Here is a 25,873-nt window from a genome sequence, read left to right on the forward strand (position 1 = left end):
GTTTTTACCCACACCTAGTGGGATTGAAAGCTTGTCCCAGACCCTTTTATTCATGAAAATGCCCGGGTGGGAAAGTGCACCAGAAGCTGACAACCCCATACCCAATTTCTCATTTTTGTCCATTACGGGTGGTGGCAGCAGTGGCTTTACTGCCACCCCCCTACGGCAAAGTTCTTGACCGCAGGTGGTTAGATTGATAGATTTTATCCATATCTTCAACTCGTATCAATTCCAGGGTGGAAAAGTGCACCTGAAGACTTCACTGTCCATCCAAAGTCTGAGGTACCTATACAGTAATGGGTATGGGCTCATGTTTTCACTCTTTCTGTACAGTTCCCTACGGCAAAGTTTTTACCCACACCTAGTGGGATTGAAAGCTTGTCCCAGACCCTTTTATTCATGAAAATGCCCGGGTGGGAAAGTGCACCAGAAGCTGACAACCCCATACCCAATTTCTCATTTTTGTCCATTACGGGTGGTGGCAGCAGTGGCTTTACTGCCACCCCCCTACGGCAAAGTTCTTGACCGCAGGTGGTTAGATTGATAGATTTTATCCATATCTTCAACTCGTATCAATTCCAGGGTGGAAAAGTGCACCTGAAGACTTCACTGTCCATCCAAAGTCTGAGGTACCTATACAGTAATGGGTATGGGCTCATGTTTTCACTCTTTCTGTACAGTTCCCTACGGCAAAGTTTTTACCCACACCTAGTGGGATTGAAAGCTTGTCCCAGACCCTTTTATTCATGAAAATGCCCGGGTGGGAAAGTGCACCAGAAGCTGACAACCCCATACCCAATTTCTCATTTTTGTCCATTACGGGTGGTGGCAGCAGTGGCTTTACTGCCACCCCCCTACGGCAAAGTTCTTGACCGCAGGTGGTTAGATTGATAGATTTTATCCATATCTTCAACTCGTATCAATTCCAGGGTGGAAAAGTGCACCTGAAGACTTCACTGTCCATCCAAAGTCTGAGGTACCTATACAGTAATGGGTATGGGCTCATGTTTTCACTCTTTCTGTACAGTTCCCTACGGCAAAGTTTTTACCCACACCTAGTGGGATTGAAAGCTTGTCCCAGACCCTTTTATTCATGAAAATGCCCCGGGTGGGAAAGTGCACCAGAAGCTGACAACCCCATACCCAATTTCTCATTTTTGTCCATTACGGGTGGTGGCAGCAGTGGCTTTACTGCCACCCCCCTACGGCAAAGTTCTTGACCGCAGGTGGTTAGATTGATAGATTTTATCCATATCTTCAACTCGTATCAATTCCAGGGTGGAAAAGTGCACCTGAAGACTTCACTGTCCATCCAAAGTCTGAGGTACCTATACAGTAATGGGTATGGGCTCATGTTTTCACTCTTTCTGTACAGTTCCCTACGGCAAAGTTTTTACCCACACCTAGTGGGATTGAAAGCTTGTCCCAGACCCTTTTATTCATGAAAATGCCCGGGTGGGAAAGTGCACCAGAAGCTGACAACCCCATACCCAATTTCTCATTTTTGTCCATTACGGGTGGTGGCAGCAGTGGCTTTACTGCCACCCCCCTACGGCAAAGTTCTTGACCGCAGGTGGTTAGATTGATAGATTTTATCCATATCTTCAACTCGTATCAATTCCAGGGTGGAAAAGTGCACCTGAAGACTTCACTGTCCATCCAAAGTCTGAGGTACCTATACAGTAATGGGTATGGGCTCATGTTTTCACTCTTTCTGTACAGTTCCCTACGGCAAAGTTTTTACCCACACCTAGTGGGATTGAAAGCTTGTCCCAGACCCTTTTATTCATGAAAATGCCCCGGGTGGGAAAGTGCACCAGAAGCTGACAACCCCATACCCAATTTCTCATTTTTGTCCATTACGGGTGGTGGCAGCAGTGGCTTTACTGCCACCCCCCTACGGCAACGTTCTTGACCGCAGGTGGTTAGATTGATAGATTTTATCCATATCTTCAACTCGTATCAATTCCAGGGTGGAAAAGTGCACCTGAAGACTTCACTGTCCATCCAAAGTCTGAGGTACCTATACAGTAATGGGTATGGGCTCATGTTTTCACTCTTTCTGTACAGTTCCCTACGGCAAAGTTTTTACCCACACCTAGTGGGATTGAAAGCTTGTCCCAGACCCTTTTATTCATGAAAATGCCCGGGTGGGAAAGTGCACCAGAAGCTGACAACCCCATACCCAATTTCTCATTTTTGTCCATTACGGGTGGTGGCAGCAGTGGCTTTACTGCCACCCCCCTACGGCAAAGTTCTTGACCGCAGGTGGTTAGATTGATAGATTTTATCCATATCTTCAACTCGTATCAATTCCAGGGTGGAAAAGTGCACCTGAAGACTTCACTGTCCATCCAAAGTCTGAGGTACCTATACAGTAATGGGTATGGGCTCATGTTTTCACTCTTTCTGTACAGTTCCCTACGGCAAAGTTTTTACCCACACCTAGTGGGATTGAAAGCTTGTCCCAGACCCTTTTATTCATGAAAATGCCCGGGTGGGAAAGTGCACCAGAAGCTGACAACCCCATACCCAATTTCTCATTTTTGTCCATTACGGGTGGTGGCAGCAGTGGCTTTACTGCCACCCCCCTACGGCAAAGTTCTTGACCGCAGGTGGTTAGATTGATAGATTTTATCCATATCTTCAACTCGTATCAATTCCAGGGTGGAAAAGTGCACCTGAAGACTTCACTGTCCATCCAAAGTCTGAGGTACCTATACAGTAATGGGTATGGGCTCATGTTTTCACTCTTTCTGTACAGTTCCCTACGGCAAAGTTTTTACCCACACCTAGTGGGATTGAAAGCTTGTCCCAGACCCTTTTATTCATGAAAATGCCCGGGTGGGAAAGTGCACCAGAAGCTGACAACCCCATACCCAATTTCTCATTTTTGTCCATTACGGGTGGTGGCAGCAGTGGCTTTACTGCCACCCCCCTACGGCAAAGTTCTTGACCGCAGGTGGTTAGATTGATAGATTTTATCCATATCTTCAACTCGTATCAATTCCAGGGTGGAAAAGTGCACCTGAAGACTTCACTGTCCATCCAAAGTCTGAGGTACCTATACAGTAATGGGTATGGGCTCATGTTTTCACTCTTTCTGTACAGTTCCCTACGGCAAAGTTTTTACCCACACCTAGTGGGATTGAAAGCTTGTCCCAGACCCTTTTATTCATGAAAATGCCCGGGTGGGAAAGTGCACCAGAAGCTGACAACCCCATACCCAATTTCTCATTTTTGTCCATTACGGGTGGTGGCAGCAGTGGCTTTACTGCCACCCCCCTACGGCAAAGTTCTTGACCGCAGGTGGTTAGATTGATAGATTTTATCCATATCTTCAACTCGTATCAATTCCAGGGTGGAAAAGTGCACCTGAAGACTTCACTGTCCATCCAAAGTCTGAGGTACCTATACAGTAATGGGTATGGGCTCATGTTTTCACTCTTTCTGTACAGTTCCCTACGGCAAAGTTTTTACCCACACCTAGTGGGATTGAAAGCTTGTCCCAGACCCTTTTATTCATGAAAATGCCCGGGTGGGAAAGTGCACCAGAAGCTGACAACCCCATACCCAATTTCTCATTTTTGTCCATTACGGGTGGTGGCAGCAGTGGCTTTACTGCCACCCCCCTACGGCAAAGTTCTTGACCGCAGGTGGTTAGATTGATAGATTTTATCCATATCTTCAACTCGTATCAATTCCAGGGTGGAAAAGTGCACCTGAAGACTTCACTGTCCATCCAAAGTCTGAGGTACCTATACAGTAATGGGTATGGGCTCATGTTTTCACTCTTTCTGTACAGTTCCCTACGGCAAAGTTTTTACCCACACCTAGTGGGATTGAAAGCTTGTCCCAGACCCTTTTATTCATGAAAATGCCCGGGTGGGAAAGTGCACCAGAAATATTACATTAATTTCTGGACCTATGGCTGGTATAGCTATGAAAATACGGAAAGTCAAACAGAAAATAGCCTATTAAACATGTAAAAAGAACATTGATGTTTTTATAAACTATCTTTGAAGGCTAAATTAGTAGTCAGCTGTCTGAAAATGAATTTTATTGCACAACAAGTTTCATATATAAAAAATCCACAGGGGCCAAAATGCGAAACCAAACTCCTAACTGTGTATTGATGTCTTCTGGTTCCCCAGAAATTCCAGAATAAAAACAGGTACTAAGCCAACTCTACAACGGGGGGAATATGCCCTGTTTTTTATTAATTTTTTTCTGATTATTATTTAAGGCCAACTAAAATTAATTAGTAGATTTTCATCCAAATTTTTGAAAAAAATGGGGTGGGTGGGAGGATTTTATTTTTTAAATTTTATTTCATATGAAACCCTCGTCACAAGTTCTTCATACCGCGGGGTATAAACTAGTGGAAAACAAGCTTGTATAATGTATATACATGCTGTATGAGGAATCCTACACTATTTTTTAAACTCTTAAATAAAAATCCCTGATTGGCAACCATTGTTATACATGTAATTGCCGCTTCAGAAACCTATTTATAGTATACATCAAAAAGTTGGACTATACCTACACCAAATTTATTTTGCTTTCTAAGCAATGGTTTGTAGTCCCCATAAAATCAATAAAATGTATTGGTACAATTGTATGCAACACAAGTATTATGAGTACAGAATAAAATGTAAACTCAGTATTGTAAAACATGAACTTAACCAAAAAGTAGTTGTTGTTTAATGACTAAATTGAGGGTATTGGGACAGTTGACAGCTACAGAGGGTGTTTGCTGTTTGTCAACAAAAACAATAGCCATGGGTATTATAATTAAAATGCGTGTTTGTTGACTTTTTTTTCTCAATATATGGTCATAAATCAAACAAGTTCGTGCTTGTGTCAATGTCTTTAATCCAGTCATGTTTTTTTGTACCAATTTGTTCTACGATTCTTGCGCTTTGGATATCATTCACAGTCCAAATTTCCTGACACAAAGTCATTGTATAAATACAGAAGAAACACGATTTTCGAATCACTTGTGACTACCGCTATTTGCGTTCAAGGACAAGGCGTTTTACTCGTAACTCGAATATTTCATGCCCTTGTCGTTATCAATCTCTATTCTCGGTAGATGATGTTGTCATCATAGAGCAGTGCTGCAGAATATGTTGCCTTAATCATTTTCGTTAGATTACTCAAAGAAACACAAAAACGAAATTTGAAACAGGAAGTTTTGAATGAAAAGAAGTTATCGATGGTTCCCGGTAACGGACATGAAGAAAATCCGGAAATCGTATTTTTGTTAAATAAAAAAAATCGGGGCGGGACGATTTCAGAGGGGCGGGCGGGGATGAAAATCTAGCAATTAATTTTAATTGGCCTAACACGGGTCTTTAGTGATCCTAAGTGAATACGCTTTCATTTGATACCAAAATGAACTACTAGTAAATATTATACTAATTGACAAAGATTTATAAATATGCATAGTAACTATTTTGTTTGATATACTACTTTGATCGGGGCGATATCGTAATTTATTATAAAAATTAATGTAATAGGACTAGATTGTTTCCCTTTTCAGTTATCAATTATTTTCGACTGTTTTTTATTTGCTTATATCATATTATATTTTCATTTTATTCATTCTAATTGATATTCAATAATTGAACATGACTGACATTCCAGATCCTTTTTTATTTGACGTTTGTTATAATTTTGTAATGTTATTTACTTTTGCTTACCATTTTTTTCAATACTTGAAATAATAATATTACAAATGTATCTTCATGTGTTATATTTACTGACCGTGCAAGGGCTGTATAGCCAGCCAGTCAAGGTCGTTAAAAACTTCCATTTGTTGTAATATATAATAATTGAATTATAAATGTATATATGTTGAATGATTGAATAAACTTTAAGGTAAAATAAAAACAAATTGATACCCAAATTCAACAAGCTATATTTAAAACTTAATCTGATTACATATGAGAAGATAAGAAAGAATATTCACACAACATTAGTTTTTGTCATTAAATCAGAATTTTTTCTTGACATTGCATTGTGTAATTGATAAAAAAGATACGAATAATTTATCTAAAAAGAATGTATTGAATAAGGAATAATGTATAAAATGTTATCTGTTAGACAACTTATTACTCTTTTATCTTTATCGGACACTTTATTGATAACATGCTACATAATGTCTGAATAAAGGTTGAAACTTGGGAAAAAAAAGTTGTATCTTCACAGAAGGAATTTACTTAAGAGGTTAAACAGTAAAGTTGACCTTATACAGTATAAAACATTATATAACTATTCTGTATGAATACTTGTGTGATGCAAGATGTATGAGAAATATTTTTGAGCAACACTTTTTAAAGAACAACCGAAGGATTCATAACATTTATTTTCTAATTTTCGTGTTGATTATATATGTCATTATACTTAAAACATTCTTGTGATATTTTTGAGTAATATGTAATAAATCTGTTGTATATAAATATTAAAGATTTTAAAAAATGCATCTGGCTGAACGTAGTTTAAATGTTTTGACTTGATGATGAATGTTGCATTGAATAAATTTTCTTTTTTCTTTCTTATTATATTTTTATTTGTTTTACTGCTTTCAGTATTATCTGAAGTGCCTTGGACTATACCCATTATACTGTTTCGAGAACCACTGCCCTCAAACCTAAATGGTTTTCAGGAAATACTCGATATTTTTCTAGTTCCTTGTTCACTTAAACATTTTATTCATCTCACCGTAAGTTGACATTTGAACGGCTGTACTTAATTTTTTTTATTCTGTTTTACAATACTTACGAATATGTTCCGAACCATATCAATATTTGGACCATATGCGTGCGGTCATGACCATATGCGTATACTCATATGGTCTGACCGTACGCGTATGATTGGACCATATTAGTATTATATTCGTTTTATTATCAACGGGCTGGACCATATGAGGTATTTGGACCATAAAGGTTTTTCTTTTTAAATATCTAATCTGGAAACAGTATATCTAGTTAAAACAAAACTCTCGATTTGAAATAAATGTATAATACCATGTAATATAAAGTCTTCAAAAACTGAATAACTGATTTAGAATATTAGCCTCCAGCAAGCAAGCACGCTACTCATGTTTTTTTGTTGGAATCCAAAATAAAATTGAAACAAAATTAATAGGTATTTCCTTTGCAATGTTTCCTTTTCAAAGTATATTTAGTATGTATTTTTTCTATCAATAGCGATACCTCATGTATTAAATATTAGTAGAACGTTGTAGTATAATGTCATTTTGTGATTTTCAGACATATCTCGAAATGGTTCTGTTATGTGTTTATGCTCAGTGTTAACTTAAGTGGTCGATAGAATTGGTCGCTAGCTTGATTGGTCGCTAGAATTGGTCGCTAGCTTGAGTCTGGTTTCTGGACAACAGAGGACATCGTGATCTACGCAGAATGACGTCAGAAGCAGACCGCCGTGTTTTTTACAACCCTGTAATCTCATGTTTGTAACGAGAGGAATATCTTTTTCTTCTATTATCTTGCAATGTTGAAGCTTTCTCATGCTCCTATGACTCGCCGTACACTCTGCACACAATAATTCCTCGCATTGCAAGCACCAATTGGTTGCTTTTGATTGTCTCTTTCTTTTCATGCAAGGTTCGCACTCGAACTGATCCGCCATTTCCTACAATACATCAATTATGAAATAAAAGTAATGACACACTTTCGTAATCCAAACAAACAAAGTAAGCAGACAAACACAGAAAAAAAGATAAAAAAAAACCAAGCATCAACATTACAACAAAAAAAAAAACAAACAAACAAACAAACTAGCAAGTTAGCAAACCCACAAGCAAACAAAAACACAAGTAATAGACCGGTCAGTTAAAAGCAAACAAAGATTTTTTTTAAATCCTACATCGAATATATATATTATAAGTATTTTTATTTACGTATTCAGTTCTGACATGTACTTGAAACGAAGTTAACTGAAGTACGTTTTTTAAAAACTATAATTATGTTCAAATTATATTTCTATCGAATTACATCGTTAATGCATCCTACATTGTACGAACTGTATAATTCATACTCATTATATTTATATCAAATTACATTTTTCACAAGACTACTATGCCTGCACATTTCAATAAAATATCAATATCTTTTTAGTTTACAGCTATTTTCCTAATGCATGTGGTTTAAAGGTTTGGTTGGCTTGCTTGTTTTGTTTTGATGACTGTCAGCTCAAGCATTTTAATTAAGTTTTACAATTTCATTAATCAATTGACAGGTTGTTCTTTAGATTTTATATTGGATGCTTGTGAAAACATTTATACAAACAAACCAAGCCAACCAAACATTCATACTACATGCATTATGAAAATAGCTGTAATTACGAGTGTTTGTATTGAATACTAGCTATTCTGATTCAACACACCTTACTTACAGGTCTTCTAGGACTTGGTTTGATTTGGTTTTTGTTTTGTTAACGCCACTTTAAAGTATCACATTTTGGGCTTTTCCGTGGCGGCAAGTTTTTATTGGTGGAGGAAGCCGGAGTGCCAAGAGAAAGAAAAACTGACAATCCCAGACAATAAAGATTAGAGTCGATTGAACCCACACAAGCGGGGTTCGAACTCACAACGTACTTCAGTGTTGACTGGGAAGTGATTACAGTTATAAGAACTTCTTAGACCACTTGGCCGCCGTACTTACTGCTGTTATAGTCATTATATCCTTTATTTGCAGTAAAGTGTACCTCATACAAATTTCTCCATAAGCCACAAACTACTGAACCCTTCTAGCTTTTTATTCAATAGCCTTTGTTAGTCTTGTGTGGCTTTTTTTTCAATTTAGTTCTAGGTCATATATATATATATACGTTTTGCAATTTAAAGTGACGTACTGGCATTTTCATTTAACAAGTTCACCTTTTTTAGGGGTCAGCTGAATCCCGACTCCGGGTGCGAGATTTTCGGGTGATGAAGACACATTGGATGGTGGCCTTCGTTTTGTTTCTACCCTTCGATCAGGTTGTTTTCCCTTTGACGCATTCCCTATTTCCATTCCCAACACACACCTTTTCCTCTAGACAATGTTGTTTTTCTATTGTGTGTGTTTCTATTTATCATTATTATTATTACACATTTTATGTATATATAAGTGTTAAGATTGCATTGGCTATATATGGTATATTTGCTACAGGAACATGCCCTCCTGGGACCCTTATATAAAATTGGTGAATAACAGTGTTGTATTCTATTCTTTATCAATTAAAACTGAATGTTCTCTTCCAAATAAAATGCAATTTGAAATCATAAGTAAGAAATGAATTATACTCACTGTTTTTTTTAAAGATGTCCTGATATTTACAAGAGTGTATATTCGTCCTATTTAAATGTTAAAAATTTACCGTTTTATCGACAGAATAGATTGTTAAATGTAATTTCACGTAAATCGATCAACACTCTTAGTAATTCAAATATGTATCTCTATGAAATACATAAAGAATTTAAATTTATGTTCTCACAATAACGTATTACACCTCCCATTATTAAGAAGTATTGTGCGTACATTTAGGTAATTAAAAGAAAATCATTGCAGGCATTGCATGAAATTTAAAACCTGCAAAGGTCCATAATTGAATTAATAAAGAATTTCTATTTCTATAATACATATTATGACTTGCACCGAACAATAATTGTGTTATTAAATTTCTACTTTGAAATTTAAATGTTGTTGATAAACATAGTCATTACCTTTTATCTGCGAGTGTCTTTTCATTGGTTTAATTTAGAGCCAGCATATGATTTTTTTTCTCCTGTCGAGATGATGAGGGGAAGGAAGGGGGAGGGAGGTCGCTATTTGAAATTGAGACAATGATGAAGTGAATAGAACCCCTTCATATCATGCTTACTAGAACGACAAGCTGGGATGAATTGTAAAACATTGCTCTAATTAGTAACATTATTCTAACTACGAGCCGACCATTCTTTGTTCATATGACTCCTTGATGTTGCGCGCTTATATTAGAGAAATAGCAAATACATAAATAAACATTTATATTTGATAATATGTTTAAACTAATACCCGTACTGATGACGGTTCGTAAATTATTGTAGTTCTAACCTTAGATACTAGATGAACTTGAACGAAAGAAACATAGCATATATATATATATATATATATATATATCGTATATATGCAAATACATGTGTGGTAGAGACGATTTTCATTGATTTTATTATTTTAATCACTTCTCTGTATAGTTTATCATTATTACTTATTGATCAGTTTATCTATATATTATTTAATCATTAGAGTATTTAGTATTAATCAGCTATGCTTGACCGCACAGTGGTAACTGTTTCTACCTGTACAATTTATATATCATTAGTAAGAAAGCTCAGGTGAAAAGTAAAAACACAAAAATACCGAACTCCGAGGAAAATTCAAAAAGGAAAATCCAAAATCAAAAGGCAAAGTCAAAAGTCCTCTGAATTTCTCTGTGGCCAGAATTATCTGTGTTCTCATTGGTTAATTGGGACATACCCCCAGATTTGAAATGGGTATTGTTTGAGTAAAATGGAGAATTTATATTTACTTTAGTTTGTGCCATTTCTATATTGTTTGGAACGGAATGATATTTCATTGATAGTCATTTGCAGTATTTTGGACATATGGAATTTAGTATATTCACTTTATAAGGTAAGGATGCACTTTAGTTACTTTGAGTAGAATGAGAGATGAATGAATTGTATGGAACGCTTTAAGCCCTATTTGGTAGGTATATCCCTATATTATGTAAATGTGTGTAAAAGAGATGATTCCGAGTACGAGTTATATGAAAGCGTAGTTTGCAAGTAGGGAGATAGATTTTTGAATGATTCTGAGAATGACCTTTGACCCTTATGTCATGAGTCTTATACGTCACATTGCTTTATACTGATACTACGTCATAGCCTGTAATTTTGATATATGATAATCAAGTTTATATTACTATTGTGATTGATTATTAAAAACATTGTAATGCTTTGATTATATGGAACTGAAATGTGTATTTGAATACTTATTGTGTTGTACATTGCTTGTAGGACCCATTGATCATACAGACATATATTTGATGTTAGAAGTAGAGCATTGGTTATAATGCTAATGTAGTGCTGTTGATGTTATTGCCTGATTCCATAAATCGGTAAGGCTTATCTTGATCTCTATTGATAAACGTATTATTGATATACTATGGTACCTTGATATATGTTAATAGAATGTTTGATAGTTATATTCAAATGTAGATCATATACTTATTACTACGTTTACGTTCGTTATGGCTATGATATTTTAACTTTGTATTTATTAAATGACGTCAGCCTTTATAAATGCAATATGTGATTACTAGTACTTCATATGTAACTGTGATAGTTAATAACTTTATTATATATTTGTTATTATTATTTCAGGGCTGTATTTATTATATTTCCTGAATATTAATAAAGTATGAAAAACCCTAAACAGAGTGTTGTTATACGAGCCTTAAAACCACCCTGTTAAATTGGCGCCCAACGTTTTTTCCATTTTTCCAAGTAAAAAGAGTGAAACCTAGATAATAGAGTTTTACTATAATGTTATCCCATTAACATATTACAAATGAAGGAAAGTTGAAGGAAAAGCTTGATTTATTTCATATTCTTCCTTATATAAATTAAGAAACGAGTTACTCGCGGCAAAAAGTTAAGACAATAAAAAAAACTATGCTGAAAACAACTAGGGTCGGTTTATTGAAGGGATGGCAATGTTTGAAATTGAGAATGGAAAGGGGGAATGTGACAGAGATAACAACCCCGGCGACCAAATAGTAAAACAAAAAATAGCCGAAGGACACAGATGGGTCTTCAACACAGCGAGAACATTCCGCACCTAAAGGCGTGCTTCAATTGGCCCCTTAACAAATATGTGTACTTTTTCAGTGAAAATGGAGGCCATACTAAACTCCCAAAAATATACATGAACTGAAATTAAAAATCATACAAGACTAATGCATACACCAAGGAGACAGCAACACATTGACAAAAAGACAATAGATATAGAGGGCAACATGAATTTTTCAATCAGTTTTCTCCTTTGAATTATCATTTCGATCCAGGGCTTGTGTTGCTTACACAGAGGTATGAGTTTTGCTCATTGTTAAAGACGGTATAGTGACCTGAACTTGTTTACACCCTTCAACGGTCCTTTAATTGGTCTCTCGACAGTCTGGTTGATAGTGATCGAAATTGTCCAATTGGCATCAGGATGATCATGCTTCATCTACATCAATATGTTGAAAACATTTATAACTGTATTCAGTATGAGTCTGCTATATATAGGCAGCTATATGGCCGTCATGCCGGGATCCTGTTTCACTGCTAGACAGTCGACGAAGGATCATGATAGATTTGGTCAGTATGCCAGGCTAGAAGCGGCTACTCAACAGATGCCGTAGTAGAAATTTGATCGAAAATGTTTTGGCTTGTTTTTTTTTTTATTATTATTATTGTTTCTTTTTTTAATTTCTTTTTAATTTTTATGCCCCACCTACGATAGTAGAGGGGCATTATGTTTTCTGGTCTGTGCGTCCGTTCGTTCGTTCGTCCGTTCGTTCGTTCGTTCGTTCGTTCGTTCGTTCGTTCGTTCGTTCGTTCGTCCGTCTGTCCCGCTTCAGGTTAAAGTTTTTGGTCGAGGTAGTTTTTGATGAAGTTGAAGTCCAATCGACTTCAAACTTGGTACACATGTTCCCTATGATATGATCTTTCTAATTTTAATGTCAAATTAGAGATTTTACCCCAATTTCACGGTCCACTGAACATAGAAAATGATAGTGCGAGTGGGGCATTCGTGTACTGAGGACACATATTCTTGTTTTTTTTTGTTTTTTTTTTCTTGTTTAGTTGTTTTTGTACAGTTTTTTGCTTATAAAATCATTTGTTTGTTGATTTTCTTTTATTCTTTTGTAAGTAATGCCGTTGTGATGTTTTCCAAGGGTTTGTAAACAAATCCTTGTGTTTTCCTTTACAATTTCAGATCTTAATGAAAATAAAACTTACCTTATATTTGAATTGGATTCTTCCAAGTTGTTGACATTCCTAGCGAATGACATTGTAGACTGGTTCCCGGTTGCATTTACATTTACCTTCCCGATACAATTCGCACCTGTTAAATAACAGTCGAAACAGGTAAAACAGAAAAATGGCCGAAAAGAAATCGGTAATTGGTTTAATATTCGCAATAGCGGCTGTGGCGTTTATGGTTGGATCATTTGCCAGCCCTTATTGGATAGAATCATTTTCTAAATCTGAAAACAGATTTGTCAAATGTGGATTATGGGAGTTTTGTTTCAATGACTACACGTTTTGGAAGGACTATAATGGAAAACGATACCTCGGTTGTTGGTATATCTTTTCTGACCAGTACAGACCAATCTGGGAATGGCTATCACCACGTAAGTCTGACTTGTGTTTAGTTTTAGATTGTCACACATTTTACAAGACTTTTATTTTAAATTTACACGGTAGTTACTTAAAGTTTTATTTGTTTACCTGTTCATTTTCAAATACCGGAAGTGATTTTTCATACAATATAAATTTTTATTCATACAGTACCTTATTTTCTATGATATTGTTTCACCTGATACCCACATGAATACCATAATTGCATTATACATAATAAATCATATATTTATATTTATCAATAAATTTTGTTATTTATAAATAAGAGTGGGTCTCATTGTGGTATAAGCGTGACCTGGGATTGCAGATTTTTTGTAAGCGTGACACATGAAAGTCAAATTATTGTGCCGTGAAAACGGGAAAAGAAGTCTAGCGGGACACAGGAAATTACAAGAAAATGAGAATTGCTTACGAACCTAGTGTAAGCGGGATACGTGAATCTTACAAAACAGTAAGCGGGATCCGGGATCAGAATCCCCAAATAAGACCCACAAGAGGGTGGTAATAGGGATACCTTCATGACGAAGAACGGTAAAAATTATCGTCAAATGACGTTGACGGTAATTTTTGGTGCATAACGATAAAATATGCACTTTCTTTTAGACGATTAAAAAATAGAATGATTTTGACGAATCACCTTAATTTTTTTCCAAAAATAACGATAATTATTTGAAACCTCTGACGAATCACGATACGGATATTTTAACTAATTTGAAAATGGCCGTTTGATGCCTGACAGTAAAGAGCATTACTAACCTCAAATAAGAGTATATATATATCTGATATAATTATACTGATATTATACATATGATAAATAAACTGACAAGATTTGTGACAAAATAAAGAGAAATTTAAAATATGAAATAGAAGATGAAACTCTATGATTGCCAATGAGAAAACTCTCCTCAAGAGACCAAAATGACACAGAAATTTACAACTCAACAATGAGCAAATCCCATACTGCATAGTCAGCTTTTGTCTTTAAGTTTACATTAGATATGAACATGATGAAAGAGAAGACTATGGGAGATCTTCCAAAAACACCCAGATTATCAAAAATAAATAGGGCAAAAATCACACATTGACAATTGATGACATTATAATTTAAAAAAAATACATGTACATTTTACACTTAAAAAAGCAAAATGTATGTCTAAGCTACACAAATGTACAAGATATAAGACTGTTATTTTCATTTTAGATCTTGACCTCCCCCTTTTCATCTTCGACTTCAGTTAACTAATGTATGATTTACATTTCAGCATGGTTTATCGTATGTCAAGTTATGGTCAGTGTATGTCTGCTGTTTCACGTCATCATCACATTTGTTCTAATTCTAATGGTACTGAATTGTTTGCCGTACTATCTGAAAGAAGTAATCCTCATGGGAATTAGTTTTGTCTACTTTTTTGTGGGTGAGTATTGAAAAGGATTGATCGATAATCATGCAGAGATTTGATGCTTAAACATGTTAAAATAAAAATCAGTATTAAAAAGGATGTATAGACTTATTTACAATTGTGCCAATATGTCTGCCATTTATACGTAAAATTTCCTTAAGATTTTGCATCAAAATTAAAAAAAATTGATGTCACAATTATCATGATTATAAAGTGGTTGTTGTTTCACATCTAACATACAATGTAAGGTTATTAGGAGCAGATCTAAGGTCACTCAAAGACAAAATTTAGCTAAATACCAAGAGTGTAAATACAATGTAGTACTAAAATACATTTAAATAATTTATTGATAACTGGATATATTTGATGCTTAAAATCAAAATAAACAATTTCACAAATTATTTGAATTCATCTGACTCTGAGAAGCGTCATGGGTAGAGCATGATGTAATACATTGTAGTTCAGAAATTACATTTTTTACCAACAGATAAACCGAGTGGTATCACAAAAATTTAATGCAAAATCCTGATATACAAGGGATTTGAAAATAGCAGCATTAAAACAAAATTATAGCATCAAGAAGTTTTCAGATAGCTTCACATAATAATCACTAAATTTACAAAATATAAATGTCAATACACATGATACATCATGTACATGTAATATCACATTACAATGATGTTTGAAGATCATATAAAAGACATAACTCAAAATAAAAATGAGTGCATGTACAAAATGCATAAAAGGATTTTTGAAGTATGCATGTACAAAAAATGAATAATAATAAACAATCATGACAATAAAACAATAAATTAACTGCCAAAATAACAGAAAATGAAAAATGAGGAAATAACATAAATTGGATTTACGAAGATGTGCCAATGAGACATTTCTCCATTCAAGTCACAATTTGTAAAGGCAAACCATTATAGGTCAAAGTATGTCTTCAACACAGAGTCTTAGCTCATAATTAGATATAAGGAAGAAGTGGTATTAAAGCTAATGAGACAACTCTCCATCCAAGTCACAATTTATAAAAGTAAATCATTATAGATCAAGGTACGGTCTTCAACATGGAGCCTTGGCTCACACCTAACAGTAAGCTACATTTGTATAAAGGGCCCCAAAATATTTCTAGTGTAAAACCATTCAAACGGGAAAACCAACGTTCTAATCTATATAAAAAACGAGAAACACTTATGAACCACACCAACAATCGTCAACTACCATGACTACTGAATATTAGGTTCCTGACTTATTTAGGACAGGTGCAAACAATAGAAGCTGGTTTAAACATTTTAATAGTACCAATCCTTCACCCTTATCTGAAACAATAGTGTAACATCACAACATAGAAAGACTGTGACACTGTAAAATGTCAATTGGAATATTGGCTTAACTCAATCAAAAGACATAGGTACACAAATAAATATAAATCTTGAAGTCATTCCAATTGATATTTTATTGTTGAACTTTTAACAATGTTTAAAATATCTGTTTATTGTTACAGTCCAACAATAAACAGATGTTAAAAACTAAAAAATTTTGTAATCAGTTGATTTATAATTATGACCATATTAAATGGGTTTCATTGGGGTCTAAGCGTCACACAGGATTGCTGATTTTTTGTAAGCGTGACATGTGAAAGTCAAATTATTGTGTCATGAAAATGGGAAATGACAAAAAAATGAGAATTGCTTACATACATTTTTTTTTGTACAATGTACATAGTGTAAGCGGGATGCAGGAATCTGACAAAACAATAAGCGGGATCTGGGATCAGAACCCCCAATGAGACCCCCTATCAATGATATCAATATGAAATAAATAAAAAAATTATGGTTTAATTTATTTTTCCAGTTCTGGTTGGATTTATAGAAATGGTTCTATTTGGAGTGAAGAAAGAAGATCGAGGTTGGATGCCGCGACCAGACCAGAACTATTTATCATGGGGATATGGATTTTTTGTCATTTCCATTATTTTCACACTGATTGCAGCTGTATTGCTGTTGCTGGCTGGGAGGAGCATCAAACAAGAACTTAGGGAGGATTATCCTCATAAAAACTACTACAAATAGATCATACTGGTTTATCTCTCAAAAGACACATCTCTCAAGCATTGTATAAAAAACAAGACTTATTTTAACATTGCAATTTTTCAACTTGTATAATTTCATTGAAATTTGATTTATGGATTATTATTTTTTTCAATAGGCATAACTTGTTTTACATAAGAAAACATGACAAATTTCAGATTTAATTCACATTATTCATTTCTTTTTTCAAGTGTTTTGTTAAAATATAATACATTATATTGCAAACTGCTTATTTTAATTAAATTTCCATTTTTTTTTTTAATATTCATCATGTTCCTAAAAAAAATCAAATTTTATAGAGAAAACATTTGAATGTTAAAATGATTGTGGTATTGTTCAATATGCATTGTACAGGTTGTGACATTTTACATGTTATTATTACATGTGAAATTAAATATATCAGATTTCATATTTATATATGTTCAGGCTTTATATGTTTAATACACATTGTATATATCTTCAGTAAGTGCCAATTTAATTCTTTGATCATTTTGTAAAGATATTCTACATTTGTTCTAATGTGTAAAAGTTTAGCAAATGGCATGGAGAAATTTCTGTAAAGATATTATAAAGTTAAGAGAACATCTTGTAGAAACAGTTTTTATCACTGAAAATTTCCCCTTTCAAAGAATTATACACACGATACAGGAAGACTGCAAATTCTGTACTATTGATTTTTTTTTTAACAAAGGGAGATAATTTTGTAAAATAGTAATATTTTTGATTTTTTGAACTCACGGCCTATACCTTTGATCTATGTATATATAAAGATCTAAGTTATGTGGTATTGTTTCATAAAATCAATAGCTGACAAGGGGAATTTCACAAATTGAAATAAAAAATTAACTGATAAAGATAGTACCATTTATTATTTTATTTTATAAAAAAGTGCAGTATAAAACAATCCTTTTGAAATAATTGGTTAAAATGAGAATTAACAGATAAGAAACAGTATTTTGTCATTATATTTCAAGGATGTATATTTGGCAAAAAAGTTTAAAGAAGGCAAATTAGCTGACACAAGCATTTTTTCCTAAATGAAAAGCATCAAATACATTCCATTCTTTGTGTAGTTGAACATATCAATTGTTATATAATGTGTGATTGACTTTAAGTACAAATCTTATATGTACTGAAAAATCACTTGTAATTATTTTTATAGCCTTTTTTACTCAAGTTTTGTAAATATGTATATACAAGAATCATTCATTTTTATTTCAATATCATAAATCTATATTTACCATTTTTTTATGAAATGGGTATGCAACAAACAATTTCGAAAAAAAAATTTCGATAACCAATTGGAAAATTAAATCAGAAATATCTTTTCAATTACCAGGATTACAGGAATGCATTAGAGAGTCATTAAATTCAAAACATGTATAAATAAATTTTCAGAGATACTTTTAAAAATAATTATAAGAGTCCACCAGATCTTATACATGTTATATGATGGGTATATGCAAGGTGGAAAATAATTTTACTCTGAGGAAAGATTATTATTATGCAAATATGTCACATGTATGTTTTTTTAATTGAGATACTTAATTCATCAATCATCAAAAATGTACATTATATAAATCAATGTAAAGAATAAAATTATCTTTCTTATTTTGTTTTAATTTAATGTTATTGAACAATTTTAAAAGTTTACTGTCTTCAAACCCCTTTGTGCCTGTCTAAAATCTCTGGCCTTTGGTAAACTTGTGTGATTTTTAATTTTAGCTCATTTATATGTTTTGGAGTATAGCGTAACATCCATTTTCACTAAAGTAGTACATAAATTTGTTTAGGGCCATTCAGGGTTGCCTTTTGCTTTTTTCTGCTCTTTGGTAGGGTTGTTGTCTATTTGATGCATTCCCTATTTCCATTCTCAATTTTATTCAAGGAATGAAATATAAAAGATTTGGATAAAATGACCACACAGCCTTTTATAGCTGACTATGCGGTATGGGTTTTGCTCATTGTTGAAGGCCATACGGTGCCCTATAGTTGTTAATTTCTGTGTCTCTTGTGAAGAGTTGTCTCATTGGCAATCATACCACATCTTCTTTTTTTACATGTATAGTTCTTTAAATTACTCTTACCATAAACAACCATACTAGTCCAGATGAAACATTGCAAGGCAAAATTTCTGTCCATATCAAATATACCCTACTTTTCCAGTGGCAGTCCAAATTTCCCAGACCATCATCCCAGATGCAACCTTGCAGACAGTGCATAAAGGTCAACATACAGTCTGATAATAAACTAGTGACTAAACAATATGTTTTATTATGCCCTACCTACGATAGTAGAGGGGCATCATTTTTTCTGGTCTGTGTGTCCGTCTATTCGTTGGTTCGTCTGTCTGTCCCACTTAAGGTTGAAGCTTTTTAATGAAGTTGAAGTCCAATCAACTTGAAACTTGGTTCACAAGTTCCCCTTGATATGGTCTTTCTAATTTTAATGCCAAATAAGAGTTTTTACCCCAATTTCACGGTTCACTGAACATAGAAAATGATAGTACGAGTGGGGTATCTGTGTACTGGGAACACATTCTTGTTTAAAAAAAAGGAGTACATGAAATGTACTCCTTATGGTGTTTGTGTGTTTGTTACTGTGTTAAAATTGGTGTTCTGTTATGATGAAGTGTCACAATACTTGGAATGAAAAGTTTCAATCACATATCCTGCACATATGCACATTTTAAATAAATCAAATCAAATATTTTATTGTCATAGAAACTTTACAGTATGTGACCAACATATATTAATACAATTAACATATATACATATAATGGAACACTCAATAAAAACAGCATCAAATTTATAACAACAAACAAGCTGTTAAGAGTCTCCTGTCCTCAGGTCTAATAAACTAATTATTTACTAAAGAACAATAAACTCATCAGAATTGACTTTAATAGAAATAAGAAGATGTGGTATGAAACTACTCTCCAACCAGGTCATTTTGTGTTTAAAGGAATCAAAGAAAGGTCAAAGTACGGCCTCCATCACAGAGCCTTAGCTGACCCCTACAGAAAGCTAAGAAAAGTCTCAAAGTGATTAGTGTAATACAATTCAAACAGGAAAACCAACAGTATAATTTATATAAACAAGAGTGCACATGCTGAACTGTCTTGCATGCCTAACTGCATGACAATTGATGTCAGGTTGTGAGTCTAAATTAAATCTTTGGTACAAGTATCACCTTAACTTTACATGATAAAAAAAATTAGGTCACGGTCAGATTAACCAAACCAGAAAATTAATATGTGTACACCTTATAATCATTTCATACACCAAACACACCAAATATAGATACTATTGTTCATAATTTATTAGAAACGAACTGAACATAGACAAATGAACAAAAAAAACAAGGTCAAGGTTAGAAGATGTCTACCAGAAAGTCATATACACTTTACAAACATTCCATACACCAAATAAAAGAATATATTAACACAAAACTACTTTAACCATGAAACCTGCCATTTCAACATGAAAATGTTATAATCCTTCCATACGGTCCGAGTACACAGTTATCGTCCTTTTGATTTTCGTTGTCCGAATATAGTCCTTAGTGTGGACAGTGTGTTACTTGCCAATTTTTGTTATACCCCTTCCAAATTTATTTCTCCATGTTTTATGCCTCATATAGCAAGTTGGGGGGTGAAATGACACTGTAAAAAAATTTGGGTCATAAATATTAATGTAAAGTAGTGATTAGGTCCAGCTGAAAAAGGTCAGAAATTAGCAATTCGGAAGCTGTCAAAAGATTTCAAGACCCCCTTAACACAAAATTGTCCATATTTTGAGTTAGAGCTGATGAAGTTTTCTATAATTTTGATATAATTTGTCCCAAAAGTAGTACAACACTCTGTAAAAATATTATTGAGAAAGCGCAGGTGGGATTTTTTTAATTTTCATTTATTGTCTAAAAGAAATGCACTACGAAATAACTGTGTACTCGGACCATACAACAAATCTATTAGACCTATATATACCTATAGTTAACGCTAGCGTTGTCGCTATCGATGCTATGTCGAGCTTTTTGCGACAGAAGTCTCAGGCTTGAAAAAAAAAACAAGAAACACATCGACAACCACAGAACAATTATAGGTCAAATCTAAGACAAAAAAAAAAAACTAGTTCCTAAACGTTTCAACAGACGAAGAAAACTATGAAAACTATGAAATTTTGTATAAATAAAAACCTTGGGTTATCTTCCTTTGGACGGCAACTCAGGCACATTTAGCCATGAACGGTTATTTCATAGTTATGATCTTTTATTGTCTATTTTGTTTGAATAAACTTCTGTTATCCGTTCAATGCATTATTCACCAAAGAACAGAAATTGTCTAGAATATGAAAAGCTATAAATCTATTTTCACAAATTTTAAGATTATTAACATGTCATATTTATAAGTAAACAAGTTATTTCTAACAAATGCCAAAAAATGACCACAAAAAATAAATAATAAGAGTCCCTTATCATCAGCTCTAAAGACCGTTTCATTAAAAAAAAAACATGTTTTTCAACTGGTTCATATAAAAAGGATTAAGCAGGACAACTATTTTAATTGTGTTCTCGGGCCACATTGGAGAATCAAATGCGATGTCGTGAAAAAATTCATATATATACTATTATATTATATAGACAGTAAACAAACATGGTAGAGGAGAAAGCGGTTTTCTACTTTTCATCTTTTATGGTATTACGAGTTAGACGTTTTCTTATTGTCGAGGTATATTCAGATCTGCCCTTGTTTATATATGAAAAAAATATGTTAAATTATGGTCACTGATTATAATTTTTGTGAATAAACATCTAAATTCAAAAATTGGATATCTCAGATATATGTTTTGGTCTCGTTGGACTCTCATATAAAGAAAAAAAAAAGATTTTCTTTATACTATCTGTTTATTAAGATAAATCTTCGCATAAAGGAATATATTGAAAAATGAAAAAGATTTGTAAAGGCAGACTGCATGAATTAAATAACTAGGATTCAGAAACAAGCAAAGTTGTATGCTTTTATACAAATCTGCTCCAAGTTGCATTTTTAAGCAATTACACATCGATCCTTTTTTACATTTTGTTTGCTTTCTCGGGTTGATGCGCCCAAATATTTTTTCCTTCAAATCAAAATAGTACAAAATCAACCACTAGAAAGGTTTCTGAAATGAACTGGTACACGAACTTATCACGAGGTTACATTTTTTTAAAAAAATTTTGAAATCATGTATGACAATAATTTTGGCATATTATTACACTATGTTACAATTTGTTGCTTTGAAAATATAAAGTGGGAGATTTTTGTCGAATATTTATTATCCACTGAACACAGAAATAGTTATTTGTAATTGTTATACAGGTATTCAAAAGATTAAGACCCCCCCTTTTTTTCCTCGTTATTTGTTGTGTGAAACAAGCATATATACTTTATAGATAGAAAAATAAAGATACAAAGAACCAAAGAACCAAAGAATTAGAAAACATGAAACATTTTGCAGCTCTAGTCTAGTTTCAGTGATTGTTGATCATGTTGTCGTAATTAATAAACATGTATATGTTGCTAGCCTATAAATATAGCATATCAGGCTCAGATATCAGGTGACAGCTAATTTATTTATATTTGTGAACTTTTCAATTTGAACATGCCATTCGAATACTTCTTTGTTGACTAGCTTTATTAAGAACTTGAAGTGTGTATTATATATATGACATGCACTTTAGTCTACAAATTGTATTGAAAATATTTATTTAGATTCATACTTCTAACATCATGTTAAATAACGACACAATATAAATTTAATATTTGTCAATCATTATGATTCAGGAATTTCGAATTAAATCTAAATATTGTTATACATGCGCAATCATAATTTACTTCCCTTTTAACTAAACAAAGACGAAGGTAACAAGTATTTTTAAATTTAGGAAATTATCTTCAAGTATTTATATATAAATACGTAATATATTCGATGATTCAAATTAGTTCTGTTTAAAATACAGTTGTAACATTTACATGATTTACATTATTTACGACTATTGATAGCAATAAATTAAATAAGGTAAAAAAAAGACGGAAGAAACCAAGGGAGACACTATCGATTTAAATTATTTAGTTGTAAACACTTGAAACTTGATCTAGATTAAAAGTAGAGTAACCGATAACGGATTTTATCAAGGAAACATATATTTTGTATTTATATTAAAATACATTTTACAAAATAATGTAGCATTTGTGATGATTTGTTTTATTTTGTATTTATTTAGAAATTCTAACTGCTGGCAAGGAATCATCAAAATTAAATGTCACACTACTAATCAGTCAACCAATCACATGTTTACGTGTGTTCTTGAACGGCATTTCAGTTTGATTGTACATTCAATTCGTTATAATTTTAAGAAATACATGTAAATATTAGGATTAATATAGGTTTTCGGAAAACCTTAATACTTCTATTCTTAGTAACGTCTTGTCTAGGCCTGGTCTATGTATACCTTAATCTTGTAATATAGGACAATTCTTTTTTTGAAAGACGTTCCATATAATAATTGTGTTTCTAAAACAAGTGCATAGCTACATGTGTACCAATATTAAAATAGTAACATTAAATACAAGTATCTAAATATTCGAATTAATAACTATAAGGGGACGACCAGTTGATATTCTGGGAGGGGGAGGAGGATTTGTTTTGCATCGGTTATTTATTTTTGTAAACTATTAAGTGGACAGATTATTTATTTACTGCACCATTGAAGCAAGATTTTTCATTTTCATTAAAGCAAGGGAATGATTATTTATTTTCACAACATAGATATATATATATATATATCTGTCTTGCATGGTTCATCAGACCTTGACCTTTGTCATCTTTCATTATTTAATGAAAAGTTTTTCTGGTTCAGTCTGTTTTTCAAATACAATAAGCAATGCAGTCAACTATATATGATACGTGGAATCATTCACGTCTGTCTTAATCTTGACATCGTGTTCATAGTTCATTGGTTAATATTTAAAAGTGTTTATGGTTGGATTTGTTTCTTATATATTTCTTGTATAAGCAAAACATCAGCTATATTTGGTGTATGTACTACAAGTAATTGTAAGGCGTACATGTCTTTTGATTTAGATTATCAGACCATGAGCTCATTGTAATAGATCATTTAAAATGTTTAGTTTATATGATAATAGTATAAAAACTCTTTATTTAGGACTATTAACTCAAAATAAATAATGAATCTAGGCTAGTCATTTTAGCGTGAACACACTTGTTTAAATAGTTAAATTGCATTTTAAAAACAAAAAAAGTTAGTTTGTGAATCTTTTTGATGGACAGAATTAATGTTTTGAAACTTATTGAGGTCCTCACATGGTTCAAGCTAGCACAAACATGTAATATAAATATAATGCACTGACATGCATATCTGCATGATTGAACAGAATTGCATGGGAAGATAAATATCACTTGAATATAGACATATTTTAGTCACAATTTTATGGAACTTTGCTTAATTAATAAGAATCATTTTCTGAGAAACTATGATTACGTATATATGTACAAGTGAAAATGTTTGTCTCTCATGTTAGAAGAAAGAACACTCTTATATATAACGAAATTCACGACCCAATTCTTCTTCCCTACATAAATTATAGACTCTTTATGATCTGCCCCCTTCTTTTGAGAGAAAAACGTTGATTATATAGGGAATCTTTAGGTCAGTAAGTGGGTCCCCCCTTATGCAAAGTTTTGGATCAGCCTCTGCTTCAATCAACTAAATTAGATCCTAGTTGTGTCTTGAATCACAAAATTGGATTAAAAATTTGGGTTATCTTCCTTTGATTGTGAACTTGGCAATTTTTGTCATATTCAAGCCATAGGTCAAAATAATTTGTCTGTGTAGTGGTATATGTCTTCCTGCAGACTGTTATCTTGACTACTAGCACGATAAAAATTCAGTTTGATGTATCAGTATATTTCTTTTATTCATTTAACATCAAAATGTTCTCGTCCTGCTCAAATCACTTGCCACATGATGTTGAACAGCAATTTTATCAGTTCATCTTTTTTTATAATGAAAATGTACATGCTCAGAGAACGCTAGTGACATTACTAGGACACATTTACCTCTTCCTCGAGGATATTTTAATATCGGCTGTATTTAATACTCACCGCTAAATAGGAGTAATAGCTCGCTGAAGCGCACATTACATCTGTTTCGCAGCCTTGTGCATATACAGCTGATATTTAAAAACAATTCAGTTATTGTCCATTTGATAAGCCCCTGCATTAATTTAATTTTCATTTGACATTGAAATATAAAGGAATAATTAAAAACAACTGTTCAGAGGACAATTCCAGGTCTTTTCCACCTCGATTGGCATATGCGAGAATAAAGAATTAAATCGAAAAAATTCTAGTCATATAATTTTTTACTTCAAATTAATTTAGAATGATAAGATTTCTAGGTACTTTTCTTAGTTAGTAGGAATCAGACTACTTCCGGTTTGAATAATTTTACTTCTGGTAGTTTTTTTTTGAAAGGTCAATGTCTACCAACCAAACGAAAAACCTCCTGGTTTCTCAATGAACCAGTATGATTTAAAAAAAAAAGGTCAAAACCTAAAACGGCAAATCGACCTTTGACCATGACCTCAATTTCAAGGTTATAGGTCAGTGATCTCAGAATCCAGGTCATTCACTTGTATAGTTGAGGAGTATTACCGATTTCAATTGGGAGAAAACTCCGATAAAGGGTGGCCAAAAAAGTTCGACTTTAATCGGTTGAAGTTAAATTGCTCCATATCGTAAACAATTATTTGGCAAACACATTATATATAATTAACTGTTACGGTTTCTAAAGAATAAATATAATAGTCCATTTCAAAATCTAAAAACATGACCTTGACCTTAGACCATGACCTC

General features: G+C 33.3%; 2 protein-coding genes across 2 annotated transcripts in view; both read left to right on the plus strand.

Annotated features, from left to right (window-relative positions):
- The first annotated feature begins 13,150 nt into the window (after positions 1-13,150).
- LOC143055444 (uncharacterized) lies at positions 13,151-18,564 on the plus strand. Its single transcript, XM_076228588.1, has 3 exons — positions 13,151-13,452; positions 14,722-14,874; positions 16,720-18,564. The coding sequence occupies exons 1-3, from the start codon at positions 13,200-13,202 to the stop codon at positions 16,935-16,937; spliced, it is 624 nt and encodes a 207-aa protein (XP_076084703.1). The 5' UTR covers positions 13,151-13,199; the 3' UTR covers positions 16,938-18,564.
- A 4,279-nt stretch (positions 18,565-22,843) lies between these two features.
- LOC143055445 (uncharacterized) overlaps positions 22,844-25,873 on the plus strand; it is a 32,202-nt gene continuing 29,172 nt past the window's right edge. Inside the window, exon 1 of the mRNA XM_076228589.1 lies at positions 22,844-22,857. The gene's annotated coding sequence lies outside the window, so the exon portion shown is untranslated. The remainder of the gene's footprint in view (positions 22,858-25,873) is intronic.

This window comes from Mytilus galloprovincialis, chromosome 12, assembly GCF_965363235.1.
Source record: "Mytilus galloprovincialis chromosome 12, xbMytGall1.hap1.1, whole genome shotgun sequence".
NCBI classification, from domain to species: domain Eukaryota; kingdom Metazoa; phylum Mollusca; class Bivalvia; order Mytilida; family Mytilidae; genus Mytilus; species Mytilus galloprovincialis.

Coding starts and splice junctions, on each gene's coding strand:
- LOC143055444 (XM_076228588.1), top strand. CDS start 13,200: ATGGCCGAAAAGAAATCGGTAATTGGTTTAATATTCGCAATAGCGGCT. Junction 13,453..14,721: donor CTGGGAATGGCTATCACCAC/GTAAGTCTGACT, acceptor TTTACATTTCAG/CATGGTTTATCGTATGTCAA. Junction 14,875..16,719: donor TTTTGTCTACTTTTTTGTGG/GTGAGTATTGAA, acceptor TTATTTTTCCAG/TTCTGGTTGGATTTATAGAA.